At 51.1% G+C, this 15,507-nt stretch overlaps 2 protein-coding genes across 2 annotated transcripts; both read right to left on the bottom strand.

Moving 5' to 3' along the window:
• Window positions 1-1,229: 1,229 nt before the first annotated feature.
• LOC309681176 (keratin, type I cytoskeletal 19-like) lies at window positions 1,230-3,766 on the bottom strand (the record flags this gene model as incomplete). The annotated part of the gene is made up of 6 exons (XM_082495015.1): window positions 1,230-1,490; window positions 1,628-1,753; window positions 2,091-2,252; window positions 2,352-2,508; window positions 2,773-2,855; window positions 3,233-3,766. 6 exons carry the CDS (start codon window positions 3,764-3,766, stop codon window positions 1,230-1,232), a joined length of 1,323 nt encoding a protein of 440 aa, XP_082351141.1.
• A 5,915-nt stretch (window positions 3,767-9,681) lies between these two features.
• On the bottom strand, window positions 9,682-14,720 carry LOC309681048 (keratin, type I cytoskeletal 14; the record flags this gene model as incomplete). The annotated part of the gene is made up of 8 exons (XM_082494848.1): window positions 9,682-9,938; window positions 10,457-10,506; window positions 10,865-11,085; window positions 11,210-11,335; window positions 11,437-11,598; window positions 11,867-12,023; window positions 12,320-12,402; window positions 14,211-14,720. 8 exons carry the CDS (start codon window positions 14,718-14,720, stop codon window positions 9,841-9,843), a joined length of 1,407 nt encoding a protein of 468 aa, XP_082350974.1. The 3' UTR covers window positions 9,682-9,840.
• Window positions 14,721-15,507: the final 787 nt, after the last annotated feature.

Genomic DNA, 15,507 nt, shown 5'->3' with positions numbered 1-15,507 from the left:
GCCACCCAGAAAAGCCTGGAGATCCCTCATGCCCCCCTTCCCCGGGTACACAGCAGGACTAAAGAAGCAACTCACGCTCAGAGGCTTCTGGAGGACACCTCACCTCACACCCGCTGCGCGGAGCGGGCTCAGGGCAGGCAGGGCTGGCACAGGCTGGCTTTGAGCCCACCGCTTCGTCCAGTGGGTGCTGCAGGGACTCCTCTTCCCGCCGGCCCTCTGTGGAAAGGAGACAGCTCTGGTAACCAAAGCCCCCACATTCCCACCCTGGAGACCTGCCCCGTGACCTGGAGCTGCTGGTGGCACTGCTTTAACTGTGTCTCTTCAGTCACTGTTGGCCATTTCCCCTTCCAACCCTGAGGGTCATTAAGAGCAGCAATTAGCGCATCCTCCAGCCTGCCTGGCTGTCGGCAGCCATCGCTGTTCCGCCTGAGCATCACCAGGGGCTCTGAGACGTGCTCTGACAGTGCCATTTCACCCATTGCAACTGGCATTTTGGAACAAGAACTGATTTTCCATGTAACTAATTGAGGGCCGGAGAGCGCAGGAGAGCCCACCTCAGGGCACCACCAGTAAAACACCACTTTTCCCAAATTGATGGAGGCGGTGGGTGCTCGGCCCAGTTCGGTGTGTGTGCAGCCGTTCGTGAGATGAACAGCGCGCCTCCCTGTTTCAAAATCTCAGGCGATGGCAGGCAGGGAAGAGCCAACTGCTTTGCATGCAAATTAAATTTCCCAAAACTTTAATTAAACTTGTTGTGTGAAACTGAAAATGTTTAGATAATTTATTGTTTCAGTTAATTTAACTGCCAGTCCCTAATCCTTAGGGACTTAGCAGTCCCTAATCCTTAGGGACATTAGCTGTGGCAAAGCTGATAAAACTCAGTTAAATGACAGTGTTCGTAAAAGACCTTGCCCAGCGCACAGTGAAAACCGCCCTTTAATGAGCCACGATGCCCTGATGCCGCGGTGCTGCAGTGCCGCGGTGCTGCGCCTTGCCCAGGAGGCTGGGACAGCGCCGGGGGCTCTCCCGGCTGCCTTCGCTGGCCCGAGGAGGGGGCACGGTCCCTGCCTTGCACTCTGGACATTTATCAGAGCCAAATCCTCAAACGCCTTGTGGTTTGCTAATAGGCCCTGTCTGGTTACAGGTCAGTACTGGTTCCTCACCACAACGTTGCTTTTACCACTGGTATCGTGAATTGTCGTATCCCTGTAAGTGAAAGCATAGCGATTTTACTGTGCCCGGCTCGCTCGGGAGCCTGCGTACATGATGTCGTGCTGTCCGCCCTCCAGCAGGCAGTGGTACGTCTGAATCTCCTGCTCCAAGCGGCATTTGACATCCAGGAGGGTCTTGTATTCCTGGTTCTGGCACTCCATTTCAGCGCGTATTTCAGCCAGCCGCTGCTCCACGCAGGAGATCTGGCTCTGCAGCTCAGCCAGGTATTTGTTGTAGCGACATTCGGTTTCCGCCAAGGAGGATTCCAGGTTTTCTTTCTGAGAATGGAAACAACACAAAGGTGCCTGGCTGTGCCACAAGCGGAGCCCGTCTGGTTACAGGTATGACTGAGGTCATGCAGCTTTCTAAAGAGCACTGGGGAGTCTGAAACGTGAACCGTAGTGGCATCACCTACCATGGTGAGCTGGGCTTGTACGTTGATTTCCAAGGCCTGCAGCTGGCGCCTCAGCTCAGTGACCTGTTTGTTGCTCGACTCAATCTCCTGGCTGCTTGTGATGACCTCCAGGTTCACCTCCTCCACCTGCAAGGGTAGAACAGAGCACCCCTTTCCTCATCGCGCCACAGCACCTCATTGTGTCAGGGCTGTCACCGCATTGCTTGTGCATGCCCCACAGTGCATCTGAGTCTTTCCAAATCTAAACCCCCCCATTTATTCTGTTGGGACCCTGTAACACCATGCAGTGCCCCCCCTGCCAGGAACGGAAGAGCACTGAAAATGAGCAGCACAATTATGTGCTGAGCACATCCGTGGGAGCATTGCTGATATTAAGACATCTCCAGTATGCGTTCTTACTTTCTCATTTTTCCCTTTGCCCCCAACAGGCAGAGCAGGGCACAGCTCTGCATGTGTGCAGTACCTTGCAGGCGTACCACTGCTCAGTCTCTTTGCGGTTGCGCTCCATCAGCGTTTCATATTGGCACCTCAGGTCCTCCAGGATCTTCCTCAGGTCTGGGCCAGGGCAGGCGTTGACCTCCACACTCACATCTCCGGTCGCCTGTTTCCTCAGACAGTTCATTTCCTGCAGAGAACACGGGCACCGGATCAGTAATATTCACACTCGGGGGGGACTTTCCTTCTTCTTTCTTCTTAATTCTCCAAGAGTAAGGGGCAATCTAACCTCCTCATGGTTCGTCTTGAGACAACACATCTCTTCAGTCAAAGCCTCGCACTGGAGCTGCAGGTCGGTCTTGCAGCTGGCCAGCTGGTCCAGGACGGGGCGTAAGTTGCAAATGTCCGCGTCCACGTTTTGCCGGAGACCACATTCAGTCTCGTACCTTAAGCCACAGGCAACAAAGAAAGGTCAGCATGGCAGTGAACCATGGCAAACCCTTGAGTTGAGTTTGTGGGGAAAAAAATTAGGATCACGGTCTTTCACTTTGGGCATGCAACACTAGGGGCATTGTCAGTCGTGTCCGTGCCTTTCAGAGATCTAAATTTTAATACGGCAGCATGACACGCAGAGTGTTAGGATTTCCCCGTCACCACCGCTCACCACTGAGCAGTGTGAACCCCTCAGTCCAGCGCAGGACCATACTCACTTCACTCGGAAGTCATCAGCAGTCATCCTGTTGTTATCAATATTCAGGAGGATTTTGTTCGTCTCCATGGCTGCGCACAGGATCTGGAAAAGAAAATGCAGGAGAGAGATTCAGGCTTGTGACTGCCTCTGGCTACAGAAGGCCCTGAAGGAAACATCCACCCGGGGTAATGCAACCCACCTATTTTGTAACGATTCCGTATGTTGGGATTATTAACCAGTTAGGTGGCATTACACTGGGGAAACCCGCCTGCCAGCTTGGTGGAGCAGGCTGTGCTGAGACTCAGTTCTCCATAAATGCAGTGTCGTCCTCCCTCAAACTGTCCGTTTCGTATAAACTATTGCTCCATCTGCACCTCCAGAGACATAGCTATTGCCTCTGCCACTTGACATTGCTCTGTCCGCGTGTGAAAGCACAGCCCAAAGAAATGTTAGAATTTTCTTGAAAAACAGTGATTTACCTGGTTTTGAAGGTCTTCGATTTCCTTATGAAAGCAGCTGTAGTCCCGTGGCTCGCAGCTGGGTCCCACCTTGGCATACCACTCCCTGATCTTGCACTCAAGGTCAGCGTTGTCTCCCTCCAGGAGTCGCACCTTGTCCAGGTAGGAGGCCAAGCGGTCGTTGAGGTTCTGCATCGTCGCCTTTTCGTTGTTAGCAAATAAGATCCCATCACCGCAGCCAGCGCTGGCCCTGGTGAAGCCACCACCAACACCTCGAGTGCAGATGCCTCCACCGCTGAATCCGAGGGTAGAACAAGCCCTCTGGGTAGCTCCAAAGCTCCCACCGGCAGCACTGCCAGCGCTTAGCTGCTTCCCAAGGAATCCCTCGCTTAAACTGCCACCAGAAAAGTTGCCAACCACAGCACCCAAGTCATAGGCAGCGTGTCTTCCTGAGGAGGCAGAGGAAACCTTTCTTCCACTACCAGCGGCAGAGCTGCCCGCGCTGCTCCTGCCCTGGGAACAGGTCGTAACGACCTGCCTGACGGCACAGCTCATGGTGAGAGCGCGAGGATCCAACTCGGAGCCCAGGGCAAGCTGCACAGGTCGCTGTGGGATCCGACTGTGATCCCTCTGTCCCTGCAGTCCTCTATTTATACCATTCCTCCTGGATGTTGCCACCGGAGAAGGGCTGTTTATTCTTCCTCTGTGTGACCTGGCTAGTACTGTTTTTTTTTTGCAGCCGGAAATATTTCCCCAAAGGCGTTTGTCTCCAGAAATCCCACAACAGAAAGATGCTTTGGTTAACAGAAGCGTGTTTCAAAACTACATCAAAAATGTTACTTCCTGAATCATCAGGTCTGACTTGTGATGACAGCTAAACAACAGTGACACAAAAAACGATGGTACCCGGGAGCGCCCGGGGAATGAAACATCATAGCAATTATCCGTCCCTGACGTGGGCGAGTCTACCCGGAAAGTGAAAGCTGTGGGAAAGCCGTCCTATCTGACGGAGCCTGTTCACCCCCTTTGCGAGCAGAAGCGGGGTGCCCCCCGTTCGGCTCCCCATGGTCCCTGGCACCGCAGCTGGGCGAGCACCCTGACCCTGCTGCCTCTCTGCAGGTGCACTGCAGCGACCTCCCGCGCAGCTGTCAGTTGGGTGAGAACCTGCCGGGGTCTGGTCGTGAGACCTCGAGATGCTCTTCTCTTGGAGAGCACAGAAGAATACTGCACTTCAGTGTACCAGTGATGATCTGTTACTACTCGTTCTCCCACGTACATCCAACCATAAACATCCCTTTCAGAGGGCAGACACCCCCCCACCCCCCCCATAATTTGTTTTGCTGCTTTTGAGGGTAGAGAAAATATTCAAATATTTATCCAAAATAAAAAAAGAAAAGGACATTTCCTGAGTAGCAGATGTTGCAGTTAAATACAAATATTTGCTGCCAAGAGAGGACAGCCACATAAGACGTTCCATAAGATTTCTAAAACGGCAACATGGAGAATTTCAGAAGCAGCCTGATCCTGTGTAGGTCTGACCCAGTTCCAACCAGCACCATAGAAATTCTCCAAATGTAGTCTAGGGGAAATGTGTTAAATTTAGAAAAGACACTAGAAAAGATCATTTAAAAAAAGATATTAAACCTATTTTCTAGTCTTGGAATGCTGAATTGAAGAAGAAGGGAAATAATTAAGCCATTTTGTCATCTGAATCTTTCATTTTATTAATAATATTAATACAGCCATGCTAATATTGGCTGACTTTCACCCAGGTGTTCGGCATTGGTTTTGGCATCCAAGTCGCCCAGGCACATCCCATACCGGGTGCGTCAGGCGCAGCCTGTCTCAGAAATATTGCTTATGCCATTTGGGTAAGTTCATTAGTCTTGATTTTATCTTGACACTGCAAATCCAGAACACCTTAAATGTGGTGTGGATCCTGTGTGTGTCCATCCTTTGTTACATCCGTAATTAGCACGAGATGCCTGTGCCATGGTGCCAGGCATGCCTCGTCGGTGGCGAGGTCCTGCGTGGCATGGTGCGGAGGCAGCGGCAGCCCTGCAGCTGTGCTCGCTGCTGGGACAGCAGTGCGTGAGGAGCAGTACTGCTCAGAATCTGTCTTGTTTCCATAGAAGAACTGTAAAAATAACGCAAAGCTAACATTTAATTGAATTCAGAAACGTCCAGTCCTTCATTTTTCAATAAGAAAAATTGAAACATTAATGACTGTAGGTTTTTTTCCATTTTTGAAAACTAAGCAGAGACGTCCACGTTTCTTCCTTACTTTTTGAACTTCAGACCTTGCCATAGGTCTCTGTAGCCCATGGGGATTAGAATTTCTACAGCTTTTGTAAAGGAGAATAATTTCACTCTTGATTTTACTGGATTTGTGTGTTCTGCATGGTAGCTTTTTTCCTTTCCAAAATTTGAAATTTTTATTAAAACCAGCTCTTGCTTTTCCACCAGAGCACATCTCAAGACCTGCCAGCAGTTACAGTCCTCATTTTATTAAAAGAGATTTCCATTTTGTCATGAGGAGATCTGTTAATGGTGGTGTCTACATGCAAAATGGAAGGCTCTTTCCAGAATTAGCTTTCATTGACTTCCAGACTGGAGTCTACAGACGGAAATTTGCTCGCTGCCGCCTCGCAGGCAGCCACAGGCAGTGCCTCTGACGGGCCGTCCCGGGCTGGCTTGGGAGCCCCTCGCAGGCAGCGCTGGCCCTGGGGCACCAGCGGAGGAGGCAGATGATGGCTTGCGAGGATGTCCCAGCAGGCGTTTGGGAAACAGCAGTGCTGGCCTGGCAAGGAAAAATTATTACTTCAAGTAACAAATGAGCAGAAAAGCCTCCCCCAGGCAAAGGCGCTGTTCCCATGTAATCAGCTTTGCAAAACGTACAAAGAAAGGAATTCTGCTTCAGCTTTACATTTGCGTCTGGTACTGTGCTTTCTAGGGGAGAGCAGGATGGGGGTGGAGGATGGGCACTGTGGCGTTATTCCCGAGGGTTGTTCTCCTGCACAAAATGATCAGGTTCAAAAGAGCAATGAAAATGAGAAAAAAAGATTAGATTTTCCCGGAGGAAAGTCCTTTGGTAGTCTCGGCACTGTTTCTTAAGCTAATGCATATGAAGTACAGAAAGTATAATGTGTCCCCAAGAAGGAGGTCCAGCTTTTCACGTTATTACAAACATTCCCTGAGTCACCCGCTCTTTTCACGTCCAAGAGAACTTCCCTGGAGACTGGGTGACTCAGACACGGCACCGAACCGTGAGTCCCCGCCGCAGTGCAAGCTGCCATCCATCGCCCTTCCTGCCAGCCCCAGCGCGCGTTTGGGCTCGAGGCTGCCGCCAGGGAGTGCCAGGGCAGAGAAGCTGAGCGCTGGGCACTGTCTGGCACCCGAAGCACACCAGCGCCGGCTTGGGGACATCCCTCCAGGGCTGGCCCCTGGCTCGGAGAGCCTTGTCTGGGGACCCTGGTGTAGCAGTGAGAACTGCAAGGAGCCCTAGCTCTGGTCTGCTCATTGTCGGCTAAATTTCAGAGTTTCACCTACGGAAAATTCTTCTATTTGCTATTAACAAAGTATTTTCTTATCTAGCTATTGATGTAATCATCATTCCACTTTTCCTCTGCATGTTATTGGCTGCACTGAAACCGATCCCCATCTCTCTGGTGGCACCGGCCGCTCCAGGGCTCTGATCCCAGCTTTGCAAATCACTCTGGGCAAATGGTTCGGCTTTTCTGAGTCTCAATTTTATGCTTAGTAGGATAGAAACAATAATAACAGTAATCCTCCTTCTTCCTTCTTAAGGGCATCGTAAAAAACACTGTCTGATGTGAGCATGACCTTTAAAGACTGGAAACATGATACTCATTTTCAGTATTATTCATTGTAAGTATTCTTGCTATTTGACACTGGCACATCCTCCATATTTCTCTCTGTGTCTCAGCTGATAAAATACCTTTCAAGGAAGTTCTTGGTTTTCCTTTTTTGTTTTGTTGTCAGTTGAAGTTTAACCATTATTCACTGAGGACTTGCTTCTATAGCTCCTTGCTGAATCCTAACGAGGTTTCTCTTGTTGTGCTTGCATCTTGCAGAAAAATTGAAAAATGCTCTTCAAAACCAGTGTTTGTCCATCTCTTGGATGTGATAATTTGTCCAGGTTTCACAGATACAAACTCTGTGTAGCGAAGAGTAATAATAAAAATTAAATTCCCTGATAGTTACAGGGTATTTTCCTCCTTCAGAGCTCTGTGATGTAACACAGTGATGACTCGTTCTGAGCTTGGACTTCTCTCTCGTTTGTGCTAACAGGGTTATGTGGAGCTGTGTGCAGAATTTAAGCCTTTTTCACTGATGCAAATATATGTTGGTGAACAAGGAAAACTCCTGATGAGATCCTCCCAGTGGAACGGAATTAACCGATTACAAAGCCGGGCTTTCCATCAGCTCTCCCAGCTATTCCCCCTCCGGTATTCATTTCAGGCCATTCCTGCTGACAGGTGTAAATGGTTATCTTAGCACTGGGTGGCAGATCTCAAAGGAAACAAAATGTTCTGCTTGATAAATCTCTCCTTTTTGTCCTTTTGGCTGCAGAAGCGGCCATGCCTTACCGTGCTGCCAGCCGAGCCAGATACTCTTGGACTGACATCTTCTTTTAGCCTCCTACTTATATTTGATCTGTAATGTCTGTGGTTTTCAGAAAGCCTTTCTGTATTCATACACTTGGGGCATTCTGCAGATGGCTCAAGTGTTAAAAAGCTGCCATTTACAGCTGAAATAAAACGAATCTCTTCTGATGGCAAAAAAATAGCACATTTGCAGTTTGTTCAGCATTTCCAGCCTTGCCTGTTGCCATGAAGTCTAAGACAGCGCAATGCTAAAGTGCGTTATTGTGTGATCTAGTTTTTATTTTTGAGATGGCTCTAGCTCCCCTGGGTCGGAAGACTTCCTATTTCTGCGAGGAAGGTCTGTCATTCCAGCAAAGAGAAGAGCGTTGTACAGTCAGTGAACTCTGCACTCTGGTCTGTGTTCCACGTCCTACCCTTTTCTGTAATTGCTGAGCATTAATACAGAGCGATAACATCTCTTCACACTCCCGTTTCTGGAAAGACCTGGCAGGTTCCCCACTTCTTCGATCACCTTCCGTCTCCGTTGCTTGTCTCATCATGCCCAGCGTGATAACATCAGCTCTTCTCAAGAGGCTGCTGGGGCCAGGCGGCATGCTGCTGTCATCCTCCAACAGGGACCGCAATGCCTTTGGGGACGCTGAAGGAGGGTGAATCACCAATAATTATCCAAGGGACAAACGTGCCTAACTGCAGCCGCAGAAGCCTATTGTACATCATTATGGGCAAAGGGAAGCTGATTTACTGTAAACTTTTACCTGTTCTTTTTGTCTACGGCCCAAATCTGTATTCTTGAGGCAAGTGACGAACATGAGGCCGTGGTCCACGACAGAGCTCCCAGGTACCGCTGGCTGGAAAGCGTAAAGTTGGATCTAAGTGATTCCATCAGGCTTTTGGGTCTAAAACGATTTCCTCTCCTGTGCAGCCCACAAGACATGTCTGGGGGATGTGCGACCAGCGCAGCATCCTCTGGTTCCTGTGTCACTCTCTAGGAGGTGAGTGGCGAAGGCCAATCTGGTACCTGGCTGCCCGTGCAGCAGTTGCGTCACCTAATCCTGAACGGCAGCGTGCCTGCAGATGTTGTTGACATACGATAACTAGCTTGTGTGTTTCAAGAAGGATTTCAGCAGTGATCTACAAGATGCCACAGTGATAAAAAGTTATTGCTACTCATCCCTCTGCGGATTAAGCAATGGTTACTTTGGAAGCTGTTAAGTGTAGCCCTCAGGCAGCATGAAAAGACCTGTGTAAAGTTTTCAAACAATGTGCCTAATAGTGGGATTTAAAGACAGTAAAATAAGACAGGAGGCACGTATGTATGAGATTTGCCAACCAGCCAGATGTTGTGCTCATGTCTCAGAACGGTACACACAGTGGTAGTAGTCTTGCTGAAGTCATTTAAGTTCAACTTACAGGACAAAGTGATAACCAAGAGGTAGAGATCTGAGCTTTATCTTGTTGGCTTTAATTATCAGTTGTGTGGCACATTGACCTCAAACACCATCCTTCCGTCATTGCCTTCATTTTTGAGATGGCTCTAGCTCCCCTTCATTTCATATCAAATATGATAAACTTATCTGATTTATGTCTCAGCCAGTCCCATGTGTTTACGAGCAATGAGTTCAGCAGAAAAAGCTGTCTCAAATTATTTTTGCTTCAGGTGGAACCCATATCCCTCCGTTCCCCTCCTCTCGCCAGCTGCTTCTTGTGGTTTCTTAGGACTTTCCCTGGCAGGAGCACACAACCCTGAGGCTTTGAGAGATCATGTATCAGTGACAGACAAGTCTGCAGTTGCGTGAACTAGGAAAAAAAGCTTTATTAAATGTGTACAGAGTGCACTGTGGCATCCATGTGAAGTTAGGGTAAAACAGGAAGGAGGAGCAGGTGAGCGAAGCTGACAGCTTTCCGTGGCACAACCCCATCACGTGCGGCCTTAGACAGGCTTGGTTCAGCTTGCCGCTCTCTTGAGTTGGGGGTCAGGGGTCCACGGAGCTGCCTGCCCTCCTAGCGAGTGGTGAGCGCTACCTGCTCCCGGGAGGAGACCACCTTCCCATCCTGCACCTCCTCAACGATTGTGCGGACCTGACGGGAAGATGTCATGACTGCAAAAGGAAAGCGGAGGACAATTATTCAGGAGGCAGGAAGGAGGGACATTTCTTAACACACTTTCAGATGTTGCATGTTCTTAAGGAAGATGTGGGAAATTCCACAAGGTACTGGAAAATGCCATTTTAAACAACCCTACATTGGCTAGGAAGAGTATGGAGCCAGGCTGATGGGAAAGCTCAGGAAGGCAAAAGGCACAGTCCCTAATATACAGCGTTGCTTGGTTTTTCAAGTCTGCGTAAAGCCAGAATGCTACTCAACCACAGGGCCCATTTAGGGCAAATCATTCCTGTGCTAAAGGAGTGCAAGGTATTCCCCTTCCTGCCAGCTTTGTCCTGTGGTTAGCAGTTGTAAGACGGGCACAGGCTCTCCTGACTGCTGCCACTCTGCTGCAGCCAGCGGGGCAGCACAGCGCGCCCCAGGAGGGATTTTCACTCCATCAGTTTGGCAGCTGCTCTAAAAGCAGCTCTCAAAGCTGTTTGTTATAAATGTACATAGCAAGATAGGTTCTTACCATCCCTGCCCGAGTGTGAGGACATAGCAGAGGAGTACTGGGAAGAGATGCTGCAAGAGGAGAAAAACAAAGAGAAGTTAGGGACAAAATCCTTTTTTGTTGTTCCATGGGCTCTGTATCCAGACAAGAAGAAAACAGAAGTGTCTTATAGCAGTTGCGAACACCACTGCTCCGCTCAGTGTCTGCTGACGGGCAGAGGGACCACAGCCTGTTCCAGCAGTGAAAGGAGCCCATTACAGCATCTCCCTGCAGAGAGGGACCAGTGATGGAGCCACTGGGCACCCGTGGCTGGTGTGAACGTAAAGATGAACCCTGAAAGCTGTACCGGGCTGAGTCCCCAGAAAGCACATCTTGTGCCTATTACCCATCTCCTCCCCACACTGTCCCAGGCAAAGCCCCTCTACGTACTGGGCGTCTTCGCCCTCCAGGAGCCGGCGGTACGTGGCGATCTCCTGCTCCAGGCGGCATTTGACGTCCAGGAGGACCCTGTACTCGTGGTTCTGGCGCTCCATGTCGCACCGCAGCTCGGCCAGCTGCTCCTCCACGCCGGTGATCAGCCCCTGCAGCTGGGCCAGCTGGGTGCCGTAGCGGGCTTCTGTGTCGGCCAAGGTGCCCTCCAGCGCCGCTTTCTGCGTGCAGAGGAGAGGGACGAGTTCAGGGGGCACAGAGGGTGGGAGGGACAGCAGCAGCCGTGCATCCCCTGGCCTGCGCTCCTGCGTGCCCCCCACCCCGCAGGGAGCCAGCCCCTCGTACCGTGCTGAGCTGGGACTGCAGGTCGATCTCCAGGCTCTGGATGGTGCGTCGTAGCTCGGTGATCTCCGACTTGCCGCTCTGAAGCTGCTCCGTGTTGATGGCCACCTCCCGGTTCAGCTCTTCCGTCTGCAACGAGGCAAAACCCTCGTAAGGTGCCGTTCCGGCACTGGCGAGCAGGCACAGCCTCAGGTCCTGCGCGCCCCGCGGCGCTGCCGCTGCCACCTCACCTTGCTGAAGAACCACTGCTCGGCGTCCCTGCGGTTCTTGTCCGCCAGGCTCTCGTACTGCTCCCGCATCTCCGCCAGGATCTTGGTGAGGTCGATTCCAGGAGCAGCATCCATCTCCACGCTGATCTCTCCCCCCACCTGCCCGCGCAGGGCATTCATCTCCTGGCACAAGAGAGACACATGATGCACGTCAGAGAGAAATCAGTATATTCCCATCATGACAAATTTCTTATTTGCGCCCAGCACATGAACCCCACAGACCTTCTTCTGGAAGTTCAGTCTGAAGGGGTTGTTTCCCTCTCCATTATCCACTCAAGTGTCTCCTGACACCCTAATGGCAGAGACACTCTTGCGCGTTTGACCTGACCCCTTTCCGTTGGCCACAATGTACATTTTGTAGGTCCCTGTTTGAGCCTGGCTCTGTGCTCACCTCCTCGTGGTTCTTCTTGAGGTAGGCCAGCTCCTCCTTCAGGTTCTCGATCTGCATCTCCAGGTCAGCTCTGGCCAGGGTCAGCTCGTCCAGGACTCTGCGCAGGCCATTGATGTCGGCCTCCACACTCAGGCGCAGAGCCTGCTCCGTCTCAAACCTGGGGACACACACACACACACACACTTGCACCGTGGAGCCCAGCTGATACGGGTTTTTTCGTGTCTTTTCTTCCCCACCTCGGCGCATTTCTGCCAAGCATCTTTTATTAAATGTGCATGCACAACTCCCCGCAGTGTGGGAACGTCCAGACAGAGATGTACATTCCCAAATGTCACACATTTAGTGAGCAGTGACCTGGCGGAGCAACTTCAGTTGCAGCAAGCAAAGAAAAGCCTTAAGCAGACTGGTTTTCCCCTCCCTTCTCAGAATAACTCTTGAAGGCGTTGGACTTACTTGGTTCTGAAGTCATCAGCTGCCAGCCGGGCATTGTCAATCTGCAAGACGATGTTGGCATTTTCGACAGTTGCAGCAAGAATCTGGGAGGGGATAAAAGAAAGCAAAAGGGTGAAAAAGTAGTTCCAAAAAATTGCATGCTGCTGCCTGGGTTTGCATTCGGAAGAAGGACTGGAGGAGCACTGACCCTCCTGCCCGCTGGGCTGGACCTCCACAGGGACTCTGCTAAGAGAGAGACGTACACTCGCGCTCAGTTCCCCACTGGCCCTGGTTTGGTCTTGTGAAGACACCGGCGTGTCCACATTCCACAGCCTGTGGCCCCCGCCAGAGTGGCACCTCCAAGTGCTCCCACCCCGCTGAGTCCTGGCTGCACGCTGGGCTTTGTCTGCAACACTGAACCGCCCGGCGGGGAAGGAAAAAAGGGCTGAGGAAGGAGTGCCATGTGCCTCAATCATTCTGCTTTCGTAATTACACCTGAGGTGCAAATATTTGTTCTGGGATTTTGAAAATTATTGGCCATTTAATGAGCAGTAATTTCTGTAGCCACAAGGTAATGAAAAGCTCTCACTGAGCTCTGATGCTTCAGGGGATATCCAAGCAATAATCCCGGAATATTGATGTGGTAGTTTCCCAGCTGCGGTGCGGGGGGGGAGGGAAGGGTCTGCCTCCCTCTGGGCCTTGAGCAGAGGGTTTCTGTGAGACCCACCACTTCATTGCTCAGATCTGGAGACACCTTCTGCCTCCACATGGTTTTGTGCTCCAGATCAGAGCATGCCTGACAAGCTGAAATTCTAAGAGAAGCTTTGTGTATCAAGGCAAGAGCCCTTCACCCCAAGGAGAAGCCCAAGAGAAGGGTTAAAGAACTGAAGAATGCTCGGTATGTGATCTCCCCCAGGGGCTGACTCCTGAGCATGTCAGCAGCTGCCCCATTTCCCAGCATTTGCTCTCACAAACCAGGTATTGTCATTACCCCACCGCCCACACCTCCAGCCCCTCCAGTGGAGCTGACGAAGGTTGCTGTCACCTCCCCTTGCGTAGGCAGTGCTGAGGACCAGGCAGTCAGCTCATGATGAGTAATGTGGGCAGAGGGAGGACCACGATGGCAGGGAAGGAGAGGAAGGACAGATTCTGGTGCTTCTGTTCAAGGACCTTTGCCTAAAATCAGCCAGGGAGCTGCTAAGAATAAAGAAACAGCTTGGCTGTGATTTTGTCTGCTGCATTTCAGAGCATGGCTCACACCTGACTTCAGCACCTCCGAAGCCACCTACTACAACCCAGTATGTTCCAACTCCTGGATTTTCATCTGTGTCTGTGTTTGCACCTCCCAAAGAAGCAGGATCCCACAGGGCAGTTTCTGTCTTTTTAACCTCTACCTTGAGCCTCCTATCAGGCTGGAAAAGGTCTGGTTTGTAGGATATTTATGAGAACGACTAAACATCTCCATTTGCATATCATTCAGTAGTGAACAGTGCCCAAGAGGTACCGTGTCCCTGCCTGCAGAGTGCTTAATCAGGAGCCTGGCAGAGGGAGCACATACAGGGGTCACAAGCAGCATCGAGGCCAGGCAGGCAATGCCCGGCCTGGCAGCACGCCCCCGTAGCATCAGGTACCTTCAACTGCTGGCTGATAGCCCCTGACTCCTGCTTTCCTGCCCCATCTTTCTCTCTATGCTGGAACAGTCAATAGAGCACCCATCTTGGTGCCCTGTGGAGGACACAATCAAGAAACTGCTCTTCATAAATCATGAGTATTATTTGCAAGCATGCTCCTTCTGTTTTCCAATCTCAGACCAATTACCAATCATTTGGTAATACTCTTCAGCTTTGAGAAGCAGCATAATCTTTTTAAAAGTGACTTTAATGAAGGTGCCTTGGTAATTACAGCATCCTACCTTGTTCCTGAGCTCCTCGATAGTCCTGTAGTAGGGGCTGTAGTCGCGGTCTGGACCAGGTCCCTGCTTCTTGTACCACTCCCTGATCTTGATCTCCAGGTCAGTGTTGGCCTCCTCCAGGGCACGCACTTTGTCCAGGTAGGCAGCCAGGCGGTCATTGAGGTTCTGCATTGTCTCCTTTTCGCCGGCTGGCAGGATGCCATCGCCACCTCCAAAGCCACCTCCAAAGTTACCCCCAAAGCCAGCCCCAAAGCCAGAGCCATAGCTGCCCCCAAAGCCAGCACCGAGGCCCCCTCCTACGCTGCTGCAGTAGCTGCCTCCGTAGCCGCTTCCCAGCCCCGAGACAACGCGGGAAGAGACCGAGTAGCTGCCGGAGCCTCCGTGGACGCTGGGGGCTCTGTACCCGCCGCCCCCGACACGCACGGAGGAGAGCCTGCTGGAGCCTCCACCCAGGCCACCGAAGCCCTTGAGGGAGGTGGAGGAGGAGTATTGCCTGACAGTGGTGCTCATGGCGAAGGCTGGCGGCGGCTGGAGGGCTGGGAGAGACACCCGGCTCGGCAGCGCAGACAGCGAGTGCTCGCTCCCCCTGCCTTGGAGCCTTTTATAGCCCGGGCGGGAGGCGTTGCCGGTGCTTTTTTTTTTCTGTTGCATTCCCGATGATTTTCATCACTCCTAAAATCTGAGCCAACTTCCAGAATCGTCATTTTTGCCTTTGTTCTGTTCATGCTTTTTGTCATATTCCACTAGAAACTTTTTATCTTACAAAGGGTGTCTTTATGCTTCTTCCGTTTCCAAGTAAATAGTCAGGTGTGATTCAAAGTAGGAGGCTCCTTGCTCAGGGCTACATTTTAATGCTGCTTTGTACTGTTAGCTCTGAAACGGAGCTATTCAGACAGTGTTTCAATGCAGTAAGTCAGCATCTGTTTGGCTGTGTCTTTTTGTCCCGGGTACTACAGTTTCATGTCTGTACTTCGGTCGTACACACCTGCAGGGACAACCACCGTGTCGTGAAGCCCTGAATGTACCTCTACAGTCCCGTGAGTACAATGGTGCTGGAAGGAACTTGGCTACCAACCCTGGAAATACCAGTCCTCTCTTTTATCGACAGAGAGAGGGATGTTCTGTACTGAAAAAGCAATGAAAAGGGAGTTCATGCTTCAGGGCTCATTCAGTTCTTCACTTCGCTTCAGAGACCACCCAAGAGTGGAGGAATATGAAAAGACAATAAGCGCTGGATGTTTTGTGTTGCTCTTTGTGAACGAGAGCCTAGCGAACCATGCAGAAAGGGCAGGGTATG

Source organism: Vanellus vanellus (genome assembly GCF_965231255.1).
Source record: "Vanellus vanellus genome assembly, chromosome: 24".
NCBI classification, from domain to species: Eukaryota; Metazoa; Chordata; class Aves; order Charadriiformes; family Charadriidae; genus Vanellus; species Vanellus vanellus.
The sequence above is the reverse complement of the archived record's forward strand: the minus strand, read 5'-3'. Positions and strand labels throughout refer to the sequence as shown.